General features: G+C 38.8%; 1 protein-coding gene across 8 annotated transcripts in view; it reads left to right on the top strand.

Annotated features, from left to right (window-relative positions):
- The window catches only part of LOC127654637 (tensin-1-like), a 345,068-nt gene extending 321,341 nt beyond the window's left edge, over positions 1-23,727 (top strand). For 7 of the 8 annotated variants that reach the window (XM_052141859.1, XM_052141862.1, XM_052141863.1 and 4 more), the window contains 10 exons: positions 309-395; positions 1,159-1,287; positions 2,145-2,240; positions 7,509-7,586; positions 8,990-9,061; positions 9,797-9,823; positions 10,687-10,855; positions 13,124-13,192; positions 13,372-13,401; positions 20,661-23,727. In XM_052141859.1, coding sequence (XP_051997819.1) covers positions 309-395; positions 1,159-1,287; positions 2,145-2,240; positions 7,509-7,586; positions 8,990-9,061; positions 9,797-9,823; positions 10,687-10,855; positions 13,124-13,192; positions 13,372-13,401; positions 20,661-20,802 — 899 coding nt within the window. In that variant the 3' untranslated portion in view covers positions 20,803-23,727. The remainder of the gene's footprint in view (positions 1-308; positions 396-1,158; positions 1,288-2,144; positions 2,241-7,508; positions 7,587-8,989; positions 9,062-9,796; positions 9,824-10,686; positions 10,856-13,123; positions 13,193-13,371; positions 13,402-20,660) is intronic. The other variant, XM_052141861.1, reaches the window with a different exon arrangement.
- Positions 23,728-24,900: the final 1,173 nt, after the last annotated feature.

Genomic DNA, 24,900 nt, shown 5'->3' on the forward strand with positions numbered 1-24,900 from the left:
CATTATTTTTATTTCGATCACGTCATTCACATTGCATGCATCATTGGATTGTAGTTAATTTCCACATGAAAGACATTAAGAACACAGTCTTGTAACTTTGTCTCTCTGTCTGATTTTTGCTTCAAATCAAAGTTTGTAAAGTTGTGATTCACCTAAGAGTTTGTAGGTTTGGTTCATGGATTTTTATGAAATTCCTATGGAAGAAGTGAATGGGAAAAACACTTAGGAAACAACAAGCTGAAAAGGTTGGCAGACACTGTTACACTCTACAAAAGTTTTTAAGTAATTTTAAATTTTATATTTTCCAGATGGAAGTCCAGAGACCAGGATGAATGTAAAGTTTGTGCAGGACACGTCCAAATTCTGGTATAAACCAGATATCTCCAGAGACCAAGGTAAGGGCACGGTATGTGCGCTCCAAGATTTTATTAATCTATATTTAGACCCAGAATTGGGGCTTGCAGCTCCCATAAACAGTAAAATATGTCTCAAACCACCTTATGTGAGGTCAATTGCTGTTGGTCTTCACATCTGGTTCTCCTCCGTGCTGTTATTGGATTAGATCATCTGTGCTGAAGACTTCACTAAACGCAAGCACATGCAGTGTCATCACACACCGCTCGGCATACGTGCATAGTTAAATCAAGCGAACATGTGCATCTGTTGCTTCATTAACACGCCGTAACCATAATGAATGAACCTTTTTAATACGTTTTCCCTGCCTCACTTTGTATTTCTGTATGTGTTAAACTACAGAGTACATTGCGGCAAATTGTTAACATATTATAGCTTACACGGCAACCAAAATTCTGGTCCAATTAACGACCTCATGTAATGGCCTTTGATGAATGCATAAGTTTGGGTGTTTGATATTGAAAGGCTTGTACCTTTTTTTAAATTAGCCATTTGTTTTTTTTTGCCTTAAAAAAGCAAAACAGAGTGAGTACGCCAATGCTGAAAATGCAGCTTTTTTGTTGATTTCGTCGTTCACACTTTCTCTGAATATGAGAACATTTGAGACAATCTCATCTGTCACAGGACGGATTACAGTCTGAGTCACCCGATTTCAGTCATAACTCAATTTCGAAAATGTGTATTTTCTGTGTTTTACTGCACGGGGCCTTAAAATCACCTCTGTCTTTCTCCTCGCTGTGCTAGCAATTAACATGCTGAAAGATCAAGAGCCTGGAGCCTTTGTCATTCGGGACAGTCATTCTTTCAGGGGTGCCTACGGCTTGGCCATGAAAGTTGCCTCACCACCTCCAACCCAGCAGCCTACAAAGAAAGGTATTTTATGTGCCTCCTCCAGGCCTTGCGGATAATGCAGATCATCATTTGCCAAATGTATTCCAGACAGGACAACACGCCTGGCTCATAATCCTGTTCTGTCCACAGCAGACACACACACCCAAAAACACACTTCAAAGCATGCAATGTTTCCTGATATCCACGATGAACACTAAACAAAGGTTTGGACACACCTTCTCTTTGTTTATTGTTAGTTTAATGACACAAATAGAAGTATGGGAATTATGTAGTGACCAACATTTTTTATATTTTTGTATTTTAGCTCCTTTATATTTACCACCATTGTCTAAATTACAGCTTTGCACAAACTTTTACTCCATGAGGTGTATCCTGAGATGTTTTTTAAACAGTATGGATGGAGTTCCCATCAATGCTAGACACTTGCTTACTACATGTGTATTACTATCCAGTCATTTAAAAACTAAGCTAACTTTTTTAGAAGAGACATAAATTAACTCAAGTGTGTCCAAACCTTTAACTGGTAGTGTATGTGTTAAATATAACAATGCATTGCAAATGTAAACAAAATTGGTCATTTTTGGGCGGCTGTGGCTCAGGAGGTAGAGCGGGTTTGCCACCAATCGGAGGGATCCTTGGGCAAGACACTGAACCCCAAGTTGCTCCCAATGGCAGGCTAGCACCTTGCATAGCAATATGAGTGTGAGTGTGTGTGTGAATGGGTGAATGGGACACAGTGTAAAGCACTTTGGTAACTGCTAAGGTTAAAAAAGGTGCTATATAAGTGCTGACCATCTACCACTTATTTAACATAATTTAGGTAAATACACATGTTCTTGTCTTTATTCGTTCTTATTTTTGTATTATTATTATTTCAGCTGGAGACGTCACTAATGAGTTGGTGAGACATTTCCTGATTGAGACCAGTCCGAAGGGCGTGAGACTGAAGGGCTGCCCTAACGAGCCATACTTCGGTAAATCACATTAAACAAAGGCTCTGATTCAAGTCCCAGTGAGCTGTCTTGGTGTCTACTGTCTACATAGGCAGCCTCATAACTGAAATGGAACCCAATTGGAAGCCACTACTTAAGCAGCATCTTTGAGAATTATACAAACCGCATTATACAAGTGCACATGAGACATTTACAATTGATTTCAGTATAGTTTGACGTTAGCATGTTGCTTGGTTAACAATTTGATAATCTACTAAGCATAGAAAAGCATAGCTCATAAAAACAATGGGTAAAAAACTTTATATTAGATTTAATTATTTGTATTATTTTTGGTACTGAATAAATTCTAAGTATATTTATAATTGACATTGGCACTGTTTTCGACAACATCGCATTGACTTTTTCCACTTAGCTTGTCGCAATGCATTATGAGATTGACTTCTTTGGGAAGGATACATGCGATGCTGCCTTAAAAAAAAAAATTAAACAAAAAAAAGGTGTAGAAGACCATAATTCTGCTTTTGAATTGTAAGGCCTGTGATGCATTAAAATGTTGCCTACAAGGGTAGCTCACTAGGTTTTGCAACAGTCCCACACTGCTCCCCATTACTTGATTGCATTAACACTGAAATGATTTATTGGATGTTTACTAATGTGAGAGCCAATATGTTAAGCTTGTAGAACATTGCCCTTGTGTGGTTTTTGCTCAATAGAACTTCACATGTGAATCTACCCCTTACATTTTACATCACATTAAATCAAACTGTCCCACAAAGCTGTAGAACATATGTAGTCCAAACGACAACATGGAAGCAGCTGACATTATTAAGTACAGCTCAAAGGCGGCCCTTCTCTAATTTACTGTCTGCTGACCACATTACACGTGGGGGCTGGTGAGTTCAGTGGACAGTGCTGTCTTCTCCAATTTCCCAAATTCCACATCAAATAAAGGAGAAATATAAAAAAAAACAGGTTTGGATAGCTTTCATAAGCGCTGAAATATCCTGTTATGGGAACCATTGCATAAGCGTGTGTTTATTATAAAAAGCAGAAGGCAAAAAAATGTAATGTGTGAGAATGAAAGTAGGTGTGGAAGAAATTTGGCTGGACTTAATTGTGTTGGATAACTCTCATGTTAATAAATGCAGAGTTATGTTCGATCCACTCCTCTAAAACTAGATGTACACTCCTCAGATATGTTTTGTCAAGACACCCACTGCTTAAAGGAATATTCCGGGTTCAAAACAAGTTAAGCTCAATCGACAGCATTTGTGGCATAATGTTGAAACCACACAAAATGTTTTTACCTGTCCCTCTTTTTCTTTAAAAATAGTCAATTCTAGGTTACAATGAGGCACTTACAATGGAAGTGAATGGGGCCAATTTTTGGAGTATTTAAAGGCAGAAATGTGAAGCTTATAATTTTATAAAAGCACTTACATTAATTATTCTTCTAGAACTTGTGTATTATTTGAGCTGTAAATTTGTTTGATTTATAATTTTTACAGGTGTTTTAGGCTTTTACAGGTGAAACTCGAAAAATTAGAATATCGTGCAAAAGTTCATTAATTTCAGTAATTCAACTTAAAAGGTGAAACTAATATATTATATAGACTCATTACAAGCAAAGTAAGATATTTCAAGCCTTTATTTGATATAATTTTGATGATTATGGCTTACAGCTTATGAAAACCCCAAATTCAGAATCTCAGAAAATTAGAATATTACATGAAATCAATAAAAAAAGGATTTTAAATACAGAAATGTCGGCCCTCTGAAAAGTATAATCATGCATGTGTACTCAGTACTTGGTTTGGGCCCCTTTTGCATTAATTACTGCCTCAATGCGGCGTGGCATGGATGCTATCAGCCTGTGGCACTGCTGAGGTGTTATGGAAGACCAAGATGCTTCAATAGCGGCCTTCAGCTCTTCTGCATTTTTGGTCTCATGTCTCTCATCTTTCTCTTGGCAATGCCCCATAGATTCTCTATGGGGTTCAGGTCAGGCGAGTTTGCTGGCCAATCAAGCACAGTAATACCATGGTCATTGAACCAGGTTTTGGTACTTTTGGCAGTGTGGGCAGGTGCCAAGTCCTGCTGGAAAATTAAGTCAGCATCTCCATAAAGCTTGTCTGCTGAAGGAAGCATGAAGTGCTCTAAAATGTCCCGGTAGACGGCTGCGTTGACTCTGGACTTAATAAAGCACAGTGGACCAACACCAGCCGATGACATGGCTCCCCAAACCAACACAGACTGTGGAAACTTCACACTGGACTTCAAGCATCTTGGATTGTGTGCCTCGCCATTCTTCCTCCAGACTCTGGGACCTTGGTTTCCAAATGAGATGCAAAATTTGCACTCATCAGAAAAGAGGACTTTGGACCACTGAGCAACAGACCAGTTCTTTTTTCTTTAGCCCAGGTAAGACGCTTCTGACATTGTTGTTCAGGAGCGGCTTGACAAGAGGAATACGACATTTGAAGCCTCAGTCCACTCCTTGTGAAGCTCCCCCACACATTTGAATGGCCTTTTCCTGACAATCCTCTCCAGGCTACGGTCATCCCTGCTGCTTGTGCACCTTTTTCTTCCACACTTTTCCCTTCCACTTAACTTTCTATTAATGTGCTTTGATACAGCACTTTGAGAACATCCAACATCTTTTGCAATTACCTTTTGAGGCTTTCCCTCCTTGTGGAGGGTGTCAATGATGGATTTCTGCACAACTGTCAGGTCAGCAGTCTTCCCCATGATTGTGAATTCAACTGAACCAGACTGAGAGACCATTTAAAGGCTCAGGAACCCTTTGCAGGTGTTTTGGATTAATTAGCTGATTAGAGTGTGACACTTTGAGCCTACAATACTGAACCTTTTCACAATATTCTAATTTTCTGAGATTCTGAATTTGGGGTTTTCATAAGCTGTAAGCCATAATCATCAAAATTATATCAAATAAAGGCTTGAAATATCTTACTTTGCTTGTAATGAGTCTATATAATATATTAGTTTCACCTTTTAAGTTGAATTACTGAAATTAATGAACTTTTGCACGATATTCTAATTTTTCGAGTTTCACCTGTAGAACTAATGCCGTTACATCGTCATGGCAACAAATTAGTAAAATTGGCTATACCTTAGCACAGAAAAGTTTAGTTAGTGATTTTATCACACATTAACACATATTGTTTACGTCTTGTGTCTATATTTTTGAAAAAGTGAGTGTTTAAATGTTTACAGATTGCCCACTGTAACAGGTAAAGGTGGGCAAGGAGGAGGCGGGAACCAGCTGAACAGTAAACATAAACTTTAATTATATAAATTAACTTAAAACAACATAAAATATAAGGTCACAGACACACACGCAACATGCATGTGTGTCTCTCTCTGTCTTGAACTGGCGCCTCCGGCTCCCCTTTATCTCACTCTCCCGCTGACCAGCGGATTCAGCGCCGGCCGTGCACCCTCACTGCTTGGCCACACCCTCCTCCTCATCACAGCTACGTTCACTTCCATTGTAAGCGCCTCACTGTAACCCAGATTTTTGACTAAATCAATTTTTGTTGTAATCAACATTATGCTACAAATTCTTTAATTGTATCTTAACTTGTATTGAACCCGGAATAATTATTTAAAGAGTCTAAGCACATATTTAATGAATTTTCCAGGTTCAATAAAAGTTAAGGTTTGTTGACTGCATCTGTGGCACAATGCTGATTGCCACATAAATGAATTTTTTACTTGGTCAAAACTCCATTAAATTAAATCAGTAATGAAGAAGTTCATCCACCTAGAATAGTAGCCCCACTTCAAAAAACAATTTACAGCTCAAGTAAACAGTTTTTGATTGAAAAATTCATGTTGATGCTTTAACAAAAATATGAGCTTCACATTTATGCTTCTAAACCCCCCGAAAGGCTGGCCCCATAGACTTCCATTGTACTGTAAGTGTTTCACTGTAACCACATCTTAAAGAAAAAGAAAAACTGAGTGATGAGTAAAAAAAAAAAAAACATTTCTGTGGTAATCACCATCATGCCATGATCAAATGCAGTTGATAGAGCTTAACTTGGACATTCTTTTAAAGTGGCCCTTATTTCCTGTTTGTGTTGATATAATCTGATTGCTAAAGGAAGGAAGTTTTGAGGCTGATAATAAAATTGTAAATAGGCAACAAAGACTCCTGTCTCCACGTCAAACCTGGACGTACCCTTGACTTTTTGGCCTTCCGCTCTGCGATATTCTAGAAGTTTCTCATGAACAGTAATATTTTTCCCAAAGTCCCTTTAGAGATGTTTTTCCTAATATAGTCAACAATTTGAAGCAGAGGTTTAAATAAAGACCTGACTCCTGAGGTTTGTGGCAGTATTAGTGCCAAGAGCTTGTGTTAACTGAAAATGTTCCATAATTTATAGAATTTAAATATTTTTTTGAAATAATTCATAATTCTTTCTGTCATTTTGAAAGATACACCATACAGTAACTGGTCTACTGTGTGTACTTCAGAAACATTCCACTGGAAAGTTTTAAAGGGCCCCAACAAAATTAGCAGATCACAAGACCGCAGTTGTCTTTTTCACATTTCAAGGGCAAAATAAACAGAAAAGGCTAAGAACCCACAACACACAACTCGTTAAGACTTAAAAGAGCTCTTGCCATAGATATTTGTGTGATGTTAATGTCACATTAAGGTACACTGCAGAAGGTTTTTGCTTAAAAAAAAGCATTATTGAACTAGTACATAAAAATATAAAAATATCCATGTTCTTGCCTTATCAAGAGTCACTATGATAATACATTTATGTTCAGAACTCCTTGGCTTCCATCATAAGCCCTTACGTCATGTCTGTAAATAAAGATGCTCAGACAACATAATTTTTTTGCCGGATATATTTCTTAGGACTTATTACTATCAGTGACTTTTGGTGGACACTTCAATTAATACAAAAATAAAAAAACTCGGTTTTTATGTTTCAACCACAGAAGTTGATAGACAGTCCAGAATTCTGTAATGTATACCAAGTGTAGCAATATTTTACTAATGGATATAAATAGAGAATGATGAAAATGTTACGACCCAGTATGTCAAAGTGACGAATATCGATTATTTGTAGCACAATCACTGCTTGAACTATCATCTGACTTTCAACACCACAAATAGTAAAGCAACACAGATTATGGGTCGTCAACCAGGGCATCAAAGATTGACCGCTTCAGGATGGTTGCTATGTAAATTTCGTCCTCATCTGATTTCCGCTTGTAAATCTGACCCCAATTTTGTTTTGTCATCTCTAGGCTGTCTGTCTGCGCTGGTATACCAGCACTCGATCACTCCACTGGCTCTACCCTGCAAGCTCGTCATGCCTGCCAGAGGTGAGACATGGTATCACTTCATCTGGTTCATAAGTCTGGGATAGATAATCAGAGTTTTTGTCATTGAAACCTGAATATAAGAAAAATCATGCGGCATAACATGGATCATCAGGTTTTGCACAAACTTGTAGAATCCATGCCAGCTCGAGTGCAAAATGACCAAATACTAGGGCTAGAAATCCATCCATCCATCCATCCATCCATCGTCAACCGCTTATCCTGTGTACAGGGTCGCGGGGGGCTGGAGCCTATCCCAGCTAACATTGGGCGAAAGGCGGGGGACACCCTGGACAGGTCGCCAGTCCATCGCAGGGCCACACATAGACAGACATACACTCACACTCACCTCCACATCCACATCCACATCCACGGCAATTTTTTTTGGAGACACCAATTAACCTAGCCTGCATGTCTTTTGGATGGTGGGAGGAAGCCGGAGTACCCGGAGAGAACCCACGCAGACACGGGGAGAACATGCAAACTCCACACAGAAAGGCCGGGGCAACCAGGGTTTGAACCCACGACCTTCTTGCTGTGAGGCGACAGTGCTAACCGCTGCACCACCGTGCCGCCCTGATAGGGCTAGAAATACAAAAATAAAAAATATTGGCCCTAATAATGATTATATATTTTGCAAATTCAATATTTTATGAAGAATGCAAAATAGCAGCATTTTCACTAGTGGCTTTACAATTTCAGACTCCACTATGAGTGTGTGTGTGTGTGTGTGTGTGTGTGTGTGTGTGTGTGTGTGTGTGTGTGTGTGTGTGCTGTGCAGTGCATGCCCGCTCAACATGACCTCACTTATCTCCCTCTGTCATGATGATGAATGCTTCCTGTTTGCCCAGTGTGAGTAATTGAGAATATTTTTCACGGCCTCTGCTGGGGCGGTTCATTTGGCCTCTATCCTCAGCCTGCTGCTATATGCCAAGCAGGTGTTAGAGGGCATGAGACTGCAGACCTTCATGTGTGCATCTCTGCCTTTACAAACAGACTTTGACAGCATGTTAGCCAGACACACTGATTCATAGCATAGCAAATATTCCCTCACCAGAACAACTGTAAATCAAATCATGATGCCCAAGGAGACCACAGATGTCAAGATTTATAGTTAAAAAAGGAGGTGCAACTGACCGTTTTTCTTCTAAAGACATGGATTAAACAACTCGTGTCATACAGATTACTTTTATGCTGTGTTCATTTCTTTTTTTTGTTAAACTAGAACATAATGTACCCCAGTGACTTTCAGTGGCATTGTATAGATATAAACACGTATCGCTATATAAGAACCAAAGTCATATGAGATTGTGATGGTATAAGGATGAGTAAATGTACATTTTTTCATAATCATAATGCCTTTGGATATTCTAAACTTTGGCCTTCTGTCCTTTTATTTTATACAGATCATCTGGAAGAGTCGCCTGAGATTGCAACGCCAACTAACCCGGCTGCAGAGATGCTCAAACAGGGTGCAGGTGAGATATTTAGATACATTTTTTGACCAATGGCTAATAATATAGTAGGAACTGATTTGTATGTTTTTACTGCTCTGAATCATATAGAAATGGGTGTTCAGTGGAATGTTCTGGTTTCACTACTAGTTATTGCACTGACTGTACGGCTCTTAAAGTGGAAGTACAGTACACAACTTTTAAAATATTTGCAACCACTAGGACATTTTTTTATACAAACCAATTACATCTCTGGAAATCGCTACCGATAGTATGGGCTGAAAGTTCACAGTTTCAAAAGTATAGCTATAAGACTTCAACATTATTTGTCTTAACAATATTTCAACAATTTTAGGTAATTAACATTATGCCACAAATGTTGTATATACTGTGCAATAGAGCTTAACTTGAATTGAACCCTGAACATTCCTTCAAAAACATCTTTTTTTCTAAATGTAGCAAAAAACCATCAATGAGGGTCAAATGTTCTCAAGCTTTTGACTTTTAATTCAGCTGCATGTTTAGCTTTTATCAGAAACGGTCAGATCAAGTTTTTATCGGCTGCTTGATTGAATTGATCAGCAATATTTATGCATCTTAGCTCTCTATAGATAAATGTAATAAGAGTTGTGTTTCATTATTTTAAATGGTAGTGCAGTTACACCCAGATCTGTTACATGTTTATGGTCTGATCTCAACTCTGAACCAAATACCATGTTCTCCCCCACCCTGGTGTCACTCCTGTGAAAAAAAATGTAGGGCAGAAGAGTTCTTCCGACTCCCATGGTAAACCCAGTGATGCTCTGCATATTTTATTATCTGTTGTCCTATTTAATCTGCCTTTTACTGCTGTATCTAGAGAGAGTCGCACTTCTCTCTTAAAACTGTCTGTGCATGTGACTGTTTAGACCTCAGAAAGCACTTTCATCTGTCTGCTAAAACTCTGGCTGCTGTGTTTTCGTTTTGTCAAGGCCTCAAGTATATTTCAAGAACACTTTACTTATTGAATATGGCATGTTGTGCAATGACTGAAGTTACATGACACTGCATGGATCTACTGATAGATTATGCCAATGCAAAAAAAATAAAAATACTAATTATATGTGTGTCTTTGATATTGGTTTTATGAGTCAATGTATGTTTTCTTTTTTTTTTTTTCATGCGTTTTTAATGTGTTAACAGCATTTGATATGTGTCATACAATTCTAGGTATTTTAGTTATGGGATTAGTTTTAATTATATTCATGGGATACATTTTTTTTATGTAGTTATTTTATAATATATGAATGCAACTTACATTATTTAAAGATATTTTGTGCACATTACAGCTACTTTTGATTTTATGTTCATTTGATTTGATTAAATAACTAATTAAATAATTTTATCAGATTTCAGTTAATTTATTCAATTAAGGTATTTCACTTACAGTATAATAAATAGGCAACACACTATGTGTTTTATATTATTAGATGCATTCTTAAAAGGTAACAATCAATTCCAAAAACCAATTGCAGGGACAAATAATGGCCTTAAAAATAATAATAAAAAAAGTTAATTTCTTGTACTGATCTGTTAGATCTTGGGTGTAATTGATTATTTGGCTGATAACTTATCATTGCTTATTGACCTGTGTGTTCTGTCTTTTACAGCTTGCAATGTGTTGTACATAAACTCTGTGGATATGGAGTCTCTGACCGGCCCTCAGGCCATAGCCAAGGCTATTTCAGAAACCATGGCGAACAGCCCGGCACCCACAGCAACAATTGTTCATTTCAAGGTGTCGGCACAAGGCATCACACTCACTGACAACCAGAGAAAGTGAGTACTTTATTCCTTCTTTTATTCACTTAAAAGTGTTCATGGAAGTTTCAGCGTTGCATTTTTAAAACTTAAACATGCTTTACATTTTTTTTTTAACACTAAATCAAGGTTGTATTTATTTACATTAGTTAATGCAATTAGTTGGACTAACAAAGTTAATGTTAATTTCTACATATAATTTTTTTACATGAATGTTTTATAATGAACTGGACAATGAAAAATAGTATTTAGATACATTAACCAATTAACATTCAAGTTGCACTCAGTAACTTTCGTCTTTGTGTCATCTTGGAATTACACTGACACCTTTCAGTTTAGATGTCATTGTAGAAATGTAGTATACACAGTCAGCCATGATTACATTAATCCATGAGTGAAAGTGTCAAATAACTGGACAGTTACTGAGATTAAGCGAGTAGTATTCGTCCGGTCATGTGATTGTAACATGGTAGTACCCATGTGCAGACCCTCTACATGCAGAACAAAACAGCTTTTATAAGGTTAAACTGATATGACTTCATTTTAATGTAAGTGCTCATGATTTCCTACATATATTGCAAAATTACAATTCATGTCTTTGAGTTAAACTTTATGAGGAAAAATTACAAAGTGCACCTTTAATCAATAAATGCTGTGAAAGATGATTGTTCATTGGCAGATCAAGATACCTAATGCATTATCTAATGGTAATGGACACTTTTGTTAATTGCAAAGTGTTATCAAACATATATATGTTGGTAAATATTGCTGTTATGCATTATGTTGGTGGTGCATATAAATTAAAATGATTAAGTATAATTCCCTCTGATGTTAATTTAGTGATAAACAGTGTGTAAAAATGCCTTGTATATATACACTGGTGGCCAAACGTTTGGAATAATATACAGATTTTGCTCTAATGGAAAGAAATTGGTACTTTTATTCACCAAAGTGACATTCAACTGATCACAACGTATTGTCAGAAAATTAATAAAAGAAAAAATTACTATTACAATTTGAAAAAAAAAATTCAGAACTTCTTAAACTACTTCAAAGTGTTCTCATCAAAAAAATCCTCCACGTGCAGCAATGACAGCTTTGCAGATCCTTGGTGTTCTAGCTGTCAGTTTGTCCAGATACTCAGATGATATTTCACCCCACACTTCCTGTGGCACTTGCCATAGATGTGTTTGTCTTGTTGGGCACTTCTCACGCACCTTACAGTCTATCTGATCCCACAAAAGCTCAATGAGGTTAAGATCCATAACACTCTTTTCCAATTATCTGTTGCCCAATGTCTGTGTTTCTTTGCCCACTCTAACCATTTCTTTTTTTTTTTTTTTTTTTTTGCAATTCTTCCCATAAGTCCTGCATCCCTGAGTCTTTTTACTGTTGTTTACATGAAACTGGTGTTGAGTGGGTAGAATTCAATGAAGCTGTCAGCTGAGGACATGTGAGGCATCTATTTCTCAATCTAGAGACTCTGATGTACTTATTCTGTTGTTTAGTTGTACATCTGGCCTTCCACATCTCTTTCTGTCCTTGTTAGAGCCAGTTATTATTTGTCTTTGAAGACTGTAGTGTATGAAATCTTCAGTTATTTGGCAATTTCAAGCATTGAGCCTTCATTCCTCAAAACAATGATTGACTGATGAGTTTCTAGAGAAAGCTGTTTCTTTTTTGCCATTTTTGACATGCCAGTCTATTACATACTATGGCAACACAAAAACAAACACAAAGACAATGTTAAGATTTAACAAATCAAATAGTTTCAGCTGTGTTTGATATAATGGCAAGTGATTTTCTAGTAACAAATTAGCAATTTAGCATGATTTCTCAAGGATAAGGTGTTGGAGTGATAGCTGCTGGAAATGGGCCTGTCTAGATTTGATATCCTTTTTTGACATGAGTAATGTCCTGACTATACTTTGTGATCAGTTTAATGCTACTTTGGTGAATTAAAGTACCAATTTCCTTCCAAAACAGTAAAATCTGTACATTATTCCAAACGTTTGGCTGCCAATGTGTGTGTGTGTGTGTGTGTGTGTTTGTGTTTGTGTTTGTGTGTGTGTGTGTGTGTGTATGTGTATGTGTGTGTGTATATATATATATATATATATATATATATATATATATATATATATATCCCCATTTTAAGCCATTTCAGAGCAAATACATACATACTGATATCTAAAAGTCAGCCAATGCAGTGAAAAATATTGATGTATATTGTTTTTATTGTTGCTGATCATGTATAAAAAGACGTACATGTCATTTCCTCTACAGGGTTTTCTTCAGACGTCATTATCCTATCAACACAGTAACGTTCTGTGACATTGACCCGCAGGAGAGGAAGTAAGCAAATCCCCCCACACTTCAGTTGACCTTTCATAACTTCTATATATTGATCTGTGGACCTAGTCACAGGACAGCCCTATCAGAACATGGATAAGAAACTGTTAGATAGCAGAGCATTTTGATGCTGGAGTTTCACAAAGTTTAACTTCATTTAATCAGTTTCAATGCCTTTCTAGGTGGAGCAAACCAGAGGGTGGGACTGCGAAGTGAGTACCTGCTTTTGATAATTAAGTACTTGATAATGTGCTAGTTGGCAGAAAAAAGTGGGCCCCATTTCCGGCGCCCCTAGGTGTATTGTTAGCACTGCTGCGTTTGCTTTCTAAGCTAACAGCACAGAACCTTACACTTGTCTGCCAACCCTCACACATGTGTGTCATGATTTACTCTCTAAAGCCACAGTGCATACACAAAGAATAAATGCTGCACAGAGCTCGAAACCTTCAAAACTTTAATGACAGTTGCGAACGTGTCTTATCATCCCCATCAAATTAGACACTTGCTTTTTAATTATTGTCTTAAAGGAGTCATATTAAGAGGATGGAATTGGCCTGTTATAAAAGCGCTCTGTGTTGATGCAACAGACAGCTATGTTACAGAGGAAGAATAGATCATTGGACTGGGTTGAGGATAAAAGCACATGATGTTAGGGGCATTCATGGCAAGCATTATTCTGCTGTAATGGTTTAGGAGAAAAGAAGAGAGACTCAAATGCAATATTATCACAGAACGAACAATGCTGACAGGGTTATATGCTCAAAATAACGTGAATGGATGTGGAGGGTGTAGTATCAGGTTAACTACTGGGGTAGGAACCTTGTGTAGGTGGTTGTTAAAGGGGGGAAGAATAAAGCCGTGGGTTCAATGGACATACTGTTGTTATCCTTGTGTCGAGCCTCCTTATAGTGTACTATAACACATAACATGGTGTCAGAAGCAAAAACGTAATATTAACGGACGTCGAACAAATAAGAGATAACACAGGACGCAGGCTAGTTGTTTATTTGTTTTCTCTCTGCCGATTACCGAAAGTTTGAGGCTAACGCTAATGCTAGCGAGCTCATGGACGGCAAAATGAATCAGTTTCAAGTTTCCCCACCAGAGAAGTTCACATTTAAAGCCGAAGACTGGACTAAATGGATTAAACGCTTCGACAGATTCCGCATCGCATCTGGATTGGAGACACAAGCGGACGAAATTCAAGTGAATGCACTGATTTAAACAATGGGGGAGGAGGCGGAGGATATACTGGTTTCCCTGCACCTCAGCCCAGAGGAAGCGAGTGAGTACGACACAGTTAAGAGAAAGCTGGATGCTCACTTTGTAACACGCAGAAATGTGATCTTCGAGAGGGCAAAGTTTAACCAGAGGCAGCAAGAAATGGGCGAGTCGGCTGACAGCTTTCACACAGCGCTGCACTGTCTAGCAGAGCACTGCGGATACGGGGCTCTGCATGACGAAATGGTGAGAGATAGACTTGTTGTGGGTCTGAGAGATAAACGCTTGTCAGAACAGCTACAACTCGATCCTGAACTGACTTTAGAGAAAGCAATTAACAGAGTTAGACAAAGCGAGCAAGTGAAGAAGCAACAAGAAATGCTAAAAATGAACTTCAAAACAGATATCTCTAACGCTCAGCTTGACAGCATGCACGCGCAAAACAACCCATACCAAAACAACCCAAGCAACATTACAAGCAAACAGAAAAAAAACAGAAGGAAAGACAAGCACAATGCAGCAGATGTGGTGATTCAAGATGGCATAGCCAACAACAATGTCCAGCTAAAGAGGTAATATGCAATAACTGCAGAAAAAAAGGACATTACGCCAGAGTGTGCAAAACCAAAAGAATGTGTGAAATGCATGTAGCTACAGTGGTTGAGGACACTGGTGAGGAAGTTGCATTTCTGGGTTCACTGTCAGCGGACGCAAATGACAGCCCATGGATGACAGACATACATGTGGAGAATCTCAATGCACGCTTTAAAATTGACACTGGCACAGACGTCACCGCTATATTGGAAATGCTGTATAACCAAGGCCAGTTCAGCAGGCTGGAGAAGTCAACGAGGGTGCTCCTGGGGCCAGGAGGGACTCGTCTGAATGTGAAGGGCAAGTTCACCGCCACTCTCAGAAAAAACAGTAAAAGTACTAAAGAGGAAATTTACGTTGTGGAGGGGCTGTGCACACCACTGCTAGGCGGGTTTGCTGTAGTGGCACTGCAGTTGGTAGCCAGAATAAATAACGTCAGCCTGGACTCCAAAGAGACAGTAAAAAGGGAGTTCCCAAAGCTTTTCTGTGGACTAGGTAAAATGGAGGGTGAGTACAACATAGTACTGAAACCAGGCGCTCAGCCTTTCTCCCTCTCAACTCCCAGGCGCATCTCCCTCCCACTCCTGCCAATGGTCAGAGAGGAGCTGGACCGTATGGAGCAGCACGGAGTTATCTCAAAGGTGGAGGGGCCCACTGAATGGTGTGCGCCTATGGTGGTGGTGCCGAAACGCACGGGCAAGGTGAGAATATGCACCGATCTCACACAGCTGAACAAATCATTTATGAGAGAGAAGCACCCCCTCCCCTCAGTTGAACACACTTTAGGACAGCTCGCTGGGGCCAAAGTGTTTTCAAAGCTAGATGCCAACGCAGGCTTTTGGCAGATTCCACTGTCCAAGGAGTCAACTCTGCTAACCACTTTCATAACTCCGTTCGGGCGGTATTGTTACAATCGCCTGTGCTTTGGGATCTCGTCAGCACCAGAACATTTCCAAAAGCACGTCACGCATCTTGGAGGGCCTAGTGGGTGTTCTGTGTCAGATGGATGACGTGCTCATTTGGGGAGCCACACAGACGGAGCATGATGAGAGATTGTGGTGAGTACTGTCACGACTGCAGGAGGCGGGAGTGACGCTCAACGACAAGTGTGAGTTTTCTAAGAGCAGGATCAAATTCCTGGGGCAGGTCATCGAGGCATCAGGCGTCAGTGCTGACCCTGATAAAGTGAGTGCTGTAAAAGCTATGCCAGCACCCAGTAACGTCAGTGAGGTGAGACGCTTCCTGGGAATGACAAACCACCTGGGGAAGTTCCTGCCTCACTTGGCTGAGAGAACACGACCACTCAGAGACCTGCTGAAAAAGTCCAGTATGTGGGCCTGGGGGCCGCATACTGGCTTTTGATAACATAAAAAAAGAACTGACGACACCCCCAGGGCTTGCATTGTATGACCCGAATGCTGAAACGCTTGTCTCCGCCGACTCTTCCTCATATAGGATGGGTGCCGTTCTTCTCCAGCGGCACACAGACACAGAGTGGAAACCTGTGGCGTATGCCTCGAGAGCCCTCAGCAGCACTGAGCAGCGTTACGCCCAGATCGAGAAAGAGGCGCTAGCATCAACATGGGCCTGTGAGAGGTTTGCAGAGTTCCTCATTGGAAAGAGTTTTCATATTGAGACAGACCACAAGCCCCTAATTCCTCTACTAGGTTCAAAGAGCTTAGATGAACTTCCTCCACGCATGCAGCGTCTGCGCATGCGACTAATGCGTTTTGTCTACACCATATCACATGTGGCCGGCAAAGACATTGCAACTGCGGATGTGCTGTCCCGAGCTCCCATCAGTCACACAGCAGAAGGATTGCAAGAGGAGGAAATCAACCTCTATGTTGACTCTGTTGTAGCGAATCTCCCAGCTACAGAAAAGAGGTTAAGAGAAATTCAGAGACACCAGGACGACGACTCTACACTCAAGCACTTGAAGAAATTCTGTGTCGAAAGATGGCCAGATAAATTTTCAATTAACAGAGTGTTTCAGCCATATCTGCAATTTTCAGGTGAGCTCACAATCCAAGATGGTCTACTGTTGTATGGCAGCAGGATAGTCATCCCAGCATCACTCAGGGCGGACATTCTGTCAAAGCTGCACGAGGGCCACCTGGGAATAACTAAATGCAGAGAGCGAGCTAAGTATTCAGTGTGGTGGCCAGGGCTCAGCAGAGAGCTGACAAACATGATAGAGAAATGTGATGTGTGTAGCCGTGAAAGAGTCAATTTCAAAGAAAAGATGATGTCTACTGAGTTTCCGCCAAGACCATGGTCCACTGTAGGAGCGGATTTATTCCAGATAGACAGCAGACAATACCTGGTCATCGTGGACTATTTCTCCAGATATTTTGAAGTAGCCAAACTGACATCTACAACATCTGGAGCTGTGATTGATCACGTCAAGTCTATCTTTGCTCGTCATGGTATACCTGAAGTGGTCCGCTCAGACAATGGCCCACAGTTTGCATCTGAGATTTTCAGACAGTTCGCACAGGATTGGGGTTTTAGTCATGTGACATCCAGTCCCCATTTCCCACAGAGCAACGGGGAGGCGGAGCGTGCTGTGAGGACAATCAAAAGTCTTCTCAAGAAATCCAGCGACCCTTATCTAGCCCTGATGGCTTATCGAGCTGCTCCCCTGGCGAATGGATACAGTCCCTCTGAACTTCTGATGGGGAGGAAAATGAGAACGCCAGTTCCTGTCATTCCATCCAAGCTCAACCCAGGGTGCGCAGACATGGATAACCTGAAAAGGACAGAGCAAACGTACAGACAAAACTGCGACAGAATTATGACCAAAGACACAGAGCACGCGACATGCCATACCTTCAACCCGGTGATCATGTATGGGTCAAAGATACATTGGAAAGAGGCACGGTGGTGTCTACTGCCGGCACGCCGAGGTCATACATCATTGAGACGTCTGGGGGCACTCTGCGAAGGAACAGATACCATCTTTCACCAACCCCTGTGGCTCCTGGAGAACCTGCTAACTTAATTGAACCAGCACCCGAGAGCACAGTTCCTGACACACACTCCTGTCACACCCGGAGCACAGTGTGTTGCCAGTCAGCAGTCTCCTGTGTGCGAAAGATGTTTCCCAGCCCGAATAAGGAATCCTCCATCTTACTTGAAAGACTTTGTTTGTTCTTAGGAATGGCACCCGAGAGGTGGGGGAGGGCAGGGAGTAGTTGATTATCAACAACATAAATTGGCGACAAAGTGTTTACAGAAGCACATGTTCATAGTACTTCACAGCCAAACTTATGGAAAAAAGAAAAGAACCATAAATGTGTGTTACGGCTGTACTGATCTTGATCATCATTTTAGTGATGATATGGGTTATATTTTCAGTACAAGTAATCGGAAGAGCCTTCTGTTAAAGTTTAGAAATGCTCTTAATGTTATTGATGTTTCTGCATCTGCACATAGTTTATCCTTTGCTTAGAAATGGGGGTGTAGTATTAGGTTAACTACTGGGGTAGGAACCTTGTGTAGGTGGTTGTTAAAGGGGGGAAGAATAAAGCCGTGGGTTCAATGGACGTACTGTTGTTATCCTTGTGTCGAGCCTCCTTATAGTGTACTATAACCCACATAACAGAGGGCAGATTAGTGCATTTAGTGACACTATAGTAAATTAATCCTTATGTTCTTTGATGTCGCTATGAGTGTCAGAGCTCTTATAGAACACCATATGGACAACTACAGCAACAAGAAAGTCACCTTGAGATCTTTTGTGAAGCTGCATATGTTTTCATGATGAAAGAATCTCACAAAAACCTATTCAGGTCACATTTCATCCCCAAAATCCTTTATAGGGCCATTAAAGGGATAGTTCACCCAAAAATGAACATTCTCTCATCATTTACGAACTTTTATGCCATCCAAGATTTGTACTACTTTCTTTATTCTGCTGATCAGAAATGGATTTTAAAAGAACATCTCAGCTCTGTAGGTCCATAACCTAATGCAAGTAAAGAGGGTCCAAAACTTTCAAGTTCAAAAAAGCACATTAAGGCAGCATAAAATAATCCATACGACTCCAGTGGTTAAATCCATGTCTTCAGAAGTGATATGATAAGTGTGGGTGAGAAACAGATCAAAGTACATTTTTACTATTAATCTCCACTTTCAAACAGCCCTCCCAAGCACTCTTCTCTCCTAAGAGTAGTCCTTTTTTGGGGGGGGGGGTTGGTGATTTGTATTCTTTGTGCATATTGCCTCTTACTGGACAGGGAGTAGAATTTATAGTTAAAAAAGGAGGTAACTGTTTCTCACCCACACTTATCTTAATTCTTCTGAAGACTAAACCACTGGAGTCGTATGGATTATTTTATGCCTTAATGTGCTTTTTTGAGCTTCAAAGTTTTGGACCCTGTTTACTTGCATTGTATGGACCTACAGAGCTGAGATATTCTTATAAAAATCTTTGCTTGTTTTCAGCAGAACACAGAAATTCATACACGTCTGGGATGACATGGGGGTGAGTAAATTATGTGACAATTTTCATTTTTGGGTGAACTATCCCTTTAAGGTTTGTTGTATTGTGACAATATTGTCATGACAGTTAAGCATATTTTCCCCTTATGTTCTCATCACAGTAAATGGTTTACAGGTACAATTTACAGTAAATAATGTTTCCTTAATTTTCCCCCATTTTACACCTACGAAAATAGGGCAAGATGGGAGATCTGCTATATATATATATATATATATATATATATACAAATATGTATCCTATGTATCGTAATGTATCCTAATATTTATATTTAATTTAACACCTAAATTTGTTGATATGCAGGACAACCAGCATATTAAAGAGAGCGTTTACCCCAAAATGAAAACCATGTCATATTTTTTCACTCTCATGTTGTCCCAAAACCATAAAAAAATAATTATATAATAGAACACAAAAGATGACGTTAGGAGGAATGACAGCCTCAGTCGCCATTCAAAAAAACAAATTTCAAAAATTTTATTTCGGTCCACAAATACAATTTTCCATAATAAATTTAAATATTCATAACAACCGAAAAAGGTGTAGGCTGAAGCGTTAACTTATTGTGCCTACCCTTTTTACATATTTATCTAATAAGCGTCACTTTTCTCAGTGAATTTGATTCATACAAGATAAACAAAACCGTAACATCAGACATTTCACAAATGTGCATACAAAACATTCAGACATTAATACAATAGTTTAAATATTATATACAAAAATTATTCATATTGAGGTATATAGTTATTTATCATCTTTTTTTTTAAACATTTTCTTAAATTTACAAAGTGAACTACACATTTTTAATTCCTTGTCACAATTATCCCATAGGTTTACCCCTTTCACAGATATACATCTATTTTTAATATTCGTTCTTGCCCTTATTTCTGTAAACATGTACATTCCCCTTAGTTTATACTGGCTTTCTAGCCTCAAGCCTCAGTCACCATTCACTTTCATTGTACAGGAAAAACCAAACAAAATGCAATTAATGTGAGTGATGAGCGAGGCTTTCATTCTGGCTTCTTTCTTGTTCTGAGAATGAATGAAAGTTGTTGTCTTGAAACAACATGAGGGTGATTAAGCGATGACGAATCTTCATTTTTAGGTGAACTATCTCTAAAAGTTTGTTCTCTTGCCTCTTTTGCAAAGGTTCTTTGGCTTTGTGGCCAGAAAGCAAGGCAGCACGACAGACAACGTCAGTCACCTCTTCGCTGAGATGGATCCCGATCAACCCGCCACAGCCATCGTTAACTTCGTCTCTAAAGTCATGATCAACTCTCAGAAGCGGTGAACTCTTCACACGCGCAACACTGCTTTCCGGAGGACTTTCTTTCTGTTCTATTTGAATGTTTCTGTTTTCATTTATTCCGATTGTGTGTTTGGGTGAGCGTTTGTGTGTACGTGCAAGTGTGAATGTGCCATGGAGGGTTATTCGCAAGAGGGACAGAGGACGTGCAGTGTGGGTGTAGAGGAGGGACATACAGAGGGGAGGTGGTCTTCATCTCACTTTGAGGGGATTGTAGAAATGATGTTAGTGATTTTGTTGTTCTTTTTTTTTTTTTTTAAGAAAAAAGGAAAATAAAAAGTAAAAAAGAGGGTTATAGAGAAATGAGACTTTGGGGCTGATGTACCAAAAATGAGAGGGCAGTCAGTCGTTATTCAAGGGATTGCTTTGGCCAAACTGTACATACAAACTATCACTTATCTCTTTTCCTTCTGTAAATGGCTTTGATTTTCTCATGCTGGTAGTACAACAATGTTCCTGCACTGTCTGGATAAATGCAGAGTAGTTGAGGGATTTTAAAGTTCCCGCACATATAACAGATCTGATTTAAAGAAGCAAAAACTGAGGTCATTCTAAGCTTTTAGTTCCTGGTATCCACCAGCTAGTTTCCTGTCTCACTATGGCCTTGTACTGAGGTAAATATCCATTAATCACTGCTATGCTCTCCTCTCATCGGGTCAGAGTGTGTATCATTGTGTATCTGGCAAAACAAAAGGTGTGAATCTATCACTGTATATCTATGCCTCGCTTAAAACACACTCACACTATCATTCTAGCCCAAAGTAAGCTAAGTATATATATAAAACTTCAAAAAGTGATTTTTCAGAATATTTATTGTATTATTGTTTTGCTACTTTATTTTTCTTCTTTTTTTTCCCCTCTCATGTTAACTCATTTACTCATAGATATATTGTAAAGTCTACATAAAAATTAGCCTTTGAAGAGAAATACTCTTTATTTTGGCTAATATTTCAAAATCACGGGATTTTGAGAAGCATTCTATTATATATGGTGTAAAGTGTATGTATTTTGGAAAGCTTGTCATTTTCGTATATTTTCTCACGTTCTTTAACTTTAGATCGAAAGTAGAATTCACTGTCGCTTTGAACGACTGTTTGTTTATATCTTACTTAAAGAGTGCATCTTAAAGTTTTTTCGGATGAAGTGAGTTGGCTGACATGAGACTTTGTGTAAAGAAAAGTAAGGAAACATGTCTTTATTTTTGTATTAATATTATTATTTAGGTCCCCCCACCCCACTCCCCCACATTTGCCCGCATTTTTGGTGCACATTCACTTGCAGCAGATCTCTCAGAGTTCATTATTTTGTTTTATACTACCATCGTGAGGCACTGTCAGGTATTGCAAGCCATATTGTCATCTATGAATCCTCTTTAATTCCCTTTATAATCATAATCAAATCTCAACCGAGCCCTTGAGAAATTTCGATGAAAATATACTGCAGTGTTTTAACTGTGATTTGACAGAAAGCGCCCAGAGATTATTTTGTTTGATGAACAGAATGTCCGTGCCACCCTGAAAATGTTTGATACCCACATTTAACCCATGATGCCCATGTCTTTAGGCATAAAAAACAAGTCTTGCTTGTAAATACTTCATTTTTTGCCAAAGATTTTATTTCACTTGTGTATGCCTTTGATTGATCACTGTCAGTATTCAAACGACAGCTTGTTGTTTTTGGCATGGGGGTCTGTTTTGATCCAATGCAGAAACTACAGCTATATGACGTATTTAGACTGTGTTTGGTTGCCACGATACCATTTGTTTAGCCTTGAGAACTACTCCTAAAGAATGCAAAGCACTTAATGATCAAGAGCAACAACAAAAAAATAACAGAACATCAAATAAATATGACTGTATGATTAGGCCCAGATGGAATCTATGGACTTTTTTATTTTTTCACATTTTATGCACCAATTTTGATAGAAAAATCTGTGGAATTTAATGAAAAACATATATGTAAAATTTGATAAATGTAGGGTTCCCTTCAAATTTGTGATCGTAAGGCCTGGAAATTTTAATTAATGTATAAAAAAAATGGAAATGTGTTTAAAATTTAGGCTAAAATATTTCATTAGCTATGTTTTTTAAAAATCCATTTCCAGTCATCATGAACGACTCAAAGTCATGGAAATTTGGAACCTTGTAAATGGAACTGATAGTACTATACCCTTATTGTTAGCTGAAAGCATTATCAAATTCACCAAAACGTTCAAAAAATTAAAATGCAAGGGGCGAGGACTTTTATTATTTTATAGCCACATCAACACTAATCCAGTTTTGTTTGTAAACTCAGTTTTCAAAATTATGCAGTGATGGAGAGCGTTTTCAGTGAAGAAAAATGCCTTTCCAGTGTGGACGAGAAACATAAATGGAGCTAAATCAATGCGCTTTGAAACTAAAACCTATTAGTGTGGACAAGGCATATAAACAACAGGCGATAGAGAACTTTCTGTAGAATTCTGCAGGTACAGATTCCGTGTGGGCCCAGTATGAGTGATACACACACACACACACACACACACACACACACACACAAACACAAATAACTTGCTTTGCTTGCCTTTCTGGGCATTTCATTTGGTGCATAGGCTTAGAATAACAGATCACATACAAGTTGTTTTCCACATTTGTGCCACATTGTCAGCGAGAGAGAGATCTTCCACCAATATCAGCTCCCCACTTCACCATGTATTAGTCAGCAGTGTTGTATGTATGATTATATTTTTATGTTCATGTGTTACAGATTTAGAATGTGTGAATGAGCTACTATTACTGTACAGAACCACATCTTTATATTTGCTTCATGTTTTGCAGCCTCATTGTATTATTTTGTGTTGGCAAAAAGTATACATTAAAGTGCAATCCAAATCAGTTACATTAAAAAAAGTACACCGTTGCTAGGAAAAGAGCCCTTGTTTGTGCATTTTTTTGGATACTTCACCTGTAGTTAATCACATCATATATGAAACACAGCGTTAACTGCTCACATGCATGAGTTGCATACAGTGCATTAACAGCCCTGAATGAAAGGCATTTGATTTCACTGATGTAAATGTCACATTACCGGATCTGTTTTTCCATAGTGCCTAGTCACACACAGAGAAAAATAAGAAACATAAATTAATACACATAGAAACATTAAAAGTATAGTCTGAAAAAAAAAATCTGAAAATTCTTTCATCATGTACTCACCCTAATGTTGTTCCAAACCTGAATAAAGGAGAATTTTAGCAGAATGTTCTCACTGCTCTGTTCCATACAATGAAAGAGGATGGATATCAGAGAATGTCAAGCTCCTAAGAACACCATAAAGCATCCTAAAAGTAAATGATTCTCAACTGGGGGTACAGTATGCAAGCAGATTCCAGGGGGTCTGTGAAAAGAATTACATTTAGCTATGTTGAACCTAACAAAATGTATGGCTTAAAAATATTGATTTTCCAATTAGTCTTCAATCTTCATCTGATCAGTCCCGATATCAATGTTTTACTCTGTGCAAAGTTTGGCACTGATATCCTTTTACTGCATGTTGAGAGTAAAAGTTTGGTATGACTTGTTCAGTGTAATGTCTGTATGTCCAAAGATGAGATCCACTCAACCTATTTGTCCATGAATAATCTCTCTTTTAATACTCTTTACTGTTTGGTGGTCAAAAACAACAAAAAATAAACATTAGCTGCCAGTGGTCTAAACCTAGTGCGACCATGCGTAGACATGCGTGTGCATTGTATTTTGCTTCTCTATAAGCTATGCATAATTTAAATGTATTTAAACTGACTGAATACTGTTCACAACACTTTAAACTTCTTACTGTTGAGTCACGTGACACAACAACATGGTGTTGATTTCCGTGAAACGCTTCTACTGGCGCAGAGTCAACAAACGTGCCTCTGTTAAGAAACCTCTTTGAGTTTTTACATTGAAACCTGTTTGGGTGTAAAGAGTAGCATCTCTTGTTTTATGTGGTATGCTACTTTAGAAAATTAATTCATTTTTCGCACATCAACGTGTTGATAAACATGATGTCCACATACGTGGAATCTGAGACTTTATTCCCTTCAATAGTTGAAAAAACATGTTA

This window comes from Xyrauchen texanus, chromosome 14 (genome assembly GCF_025860055.1).
Source record: "Xyrauchen texanus isolate HMW12.3.18 chromosome 14, RBS_HiC_50CHRs, whole genome shotgun sequence".
Lineage (NCBI taxonomy): Eukaryota > Metazoa > Chordata > Actinopteri > Cypriniformes > Catostomidae > Xyrauchen > Xyrauchen texanus.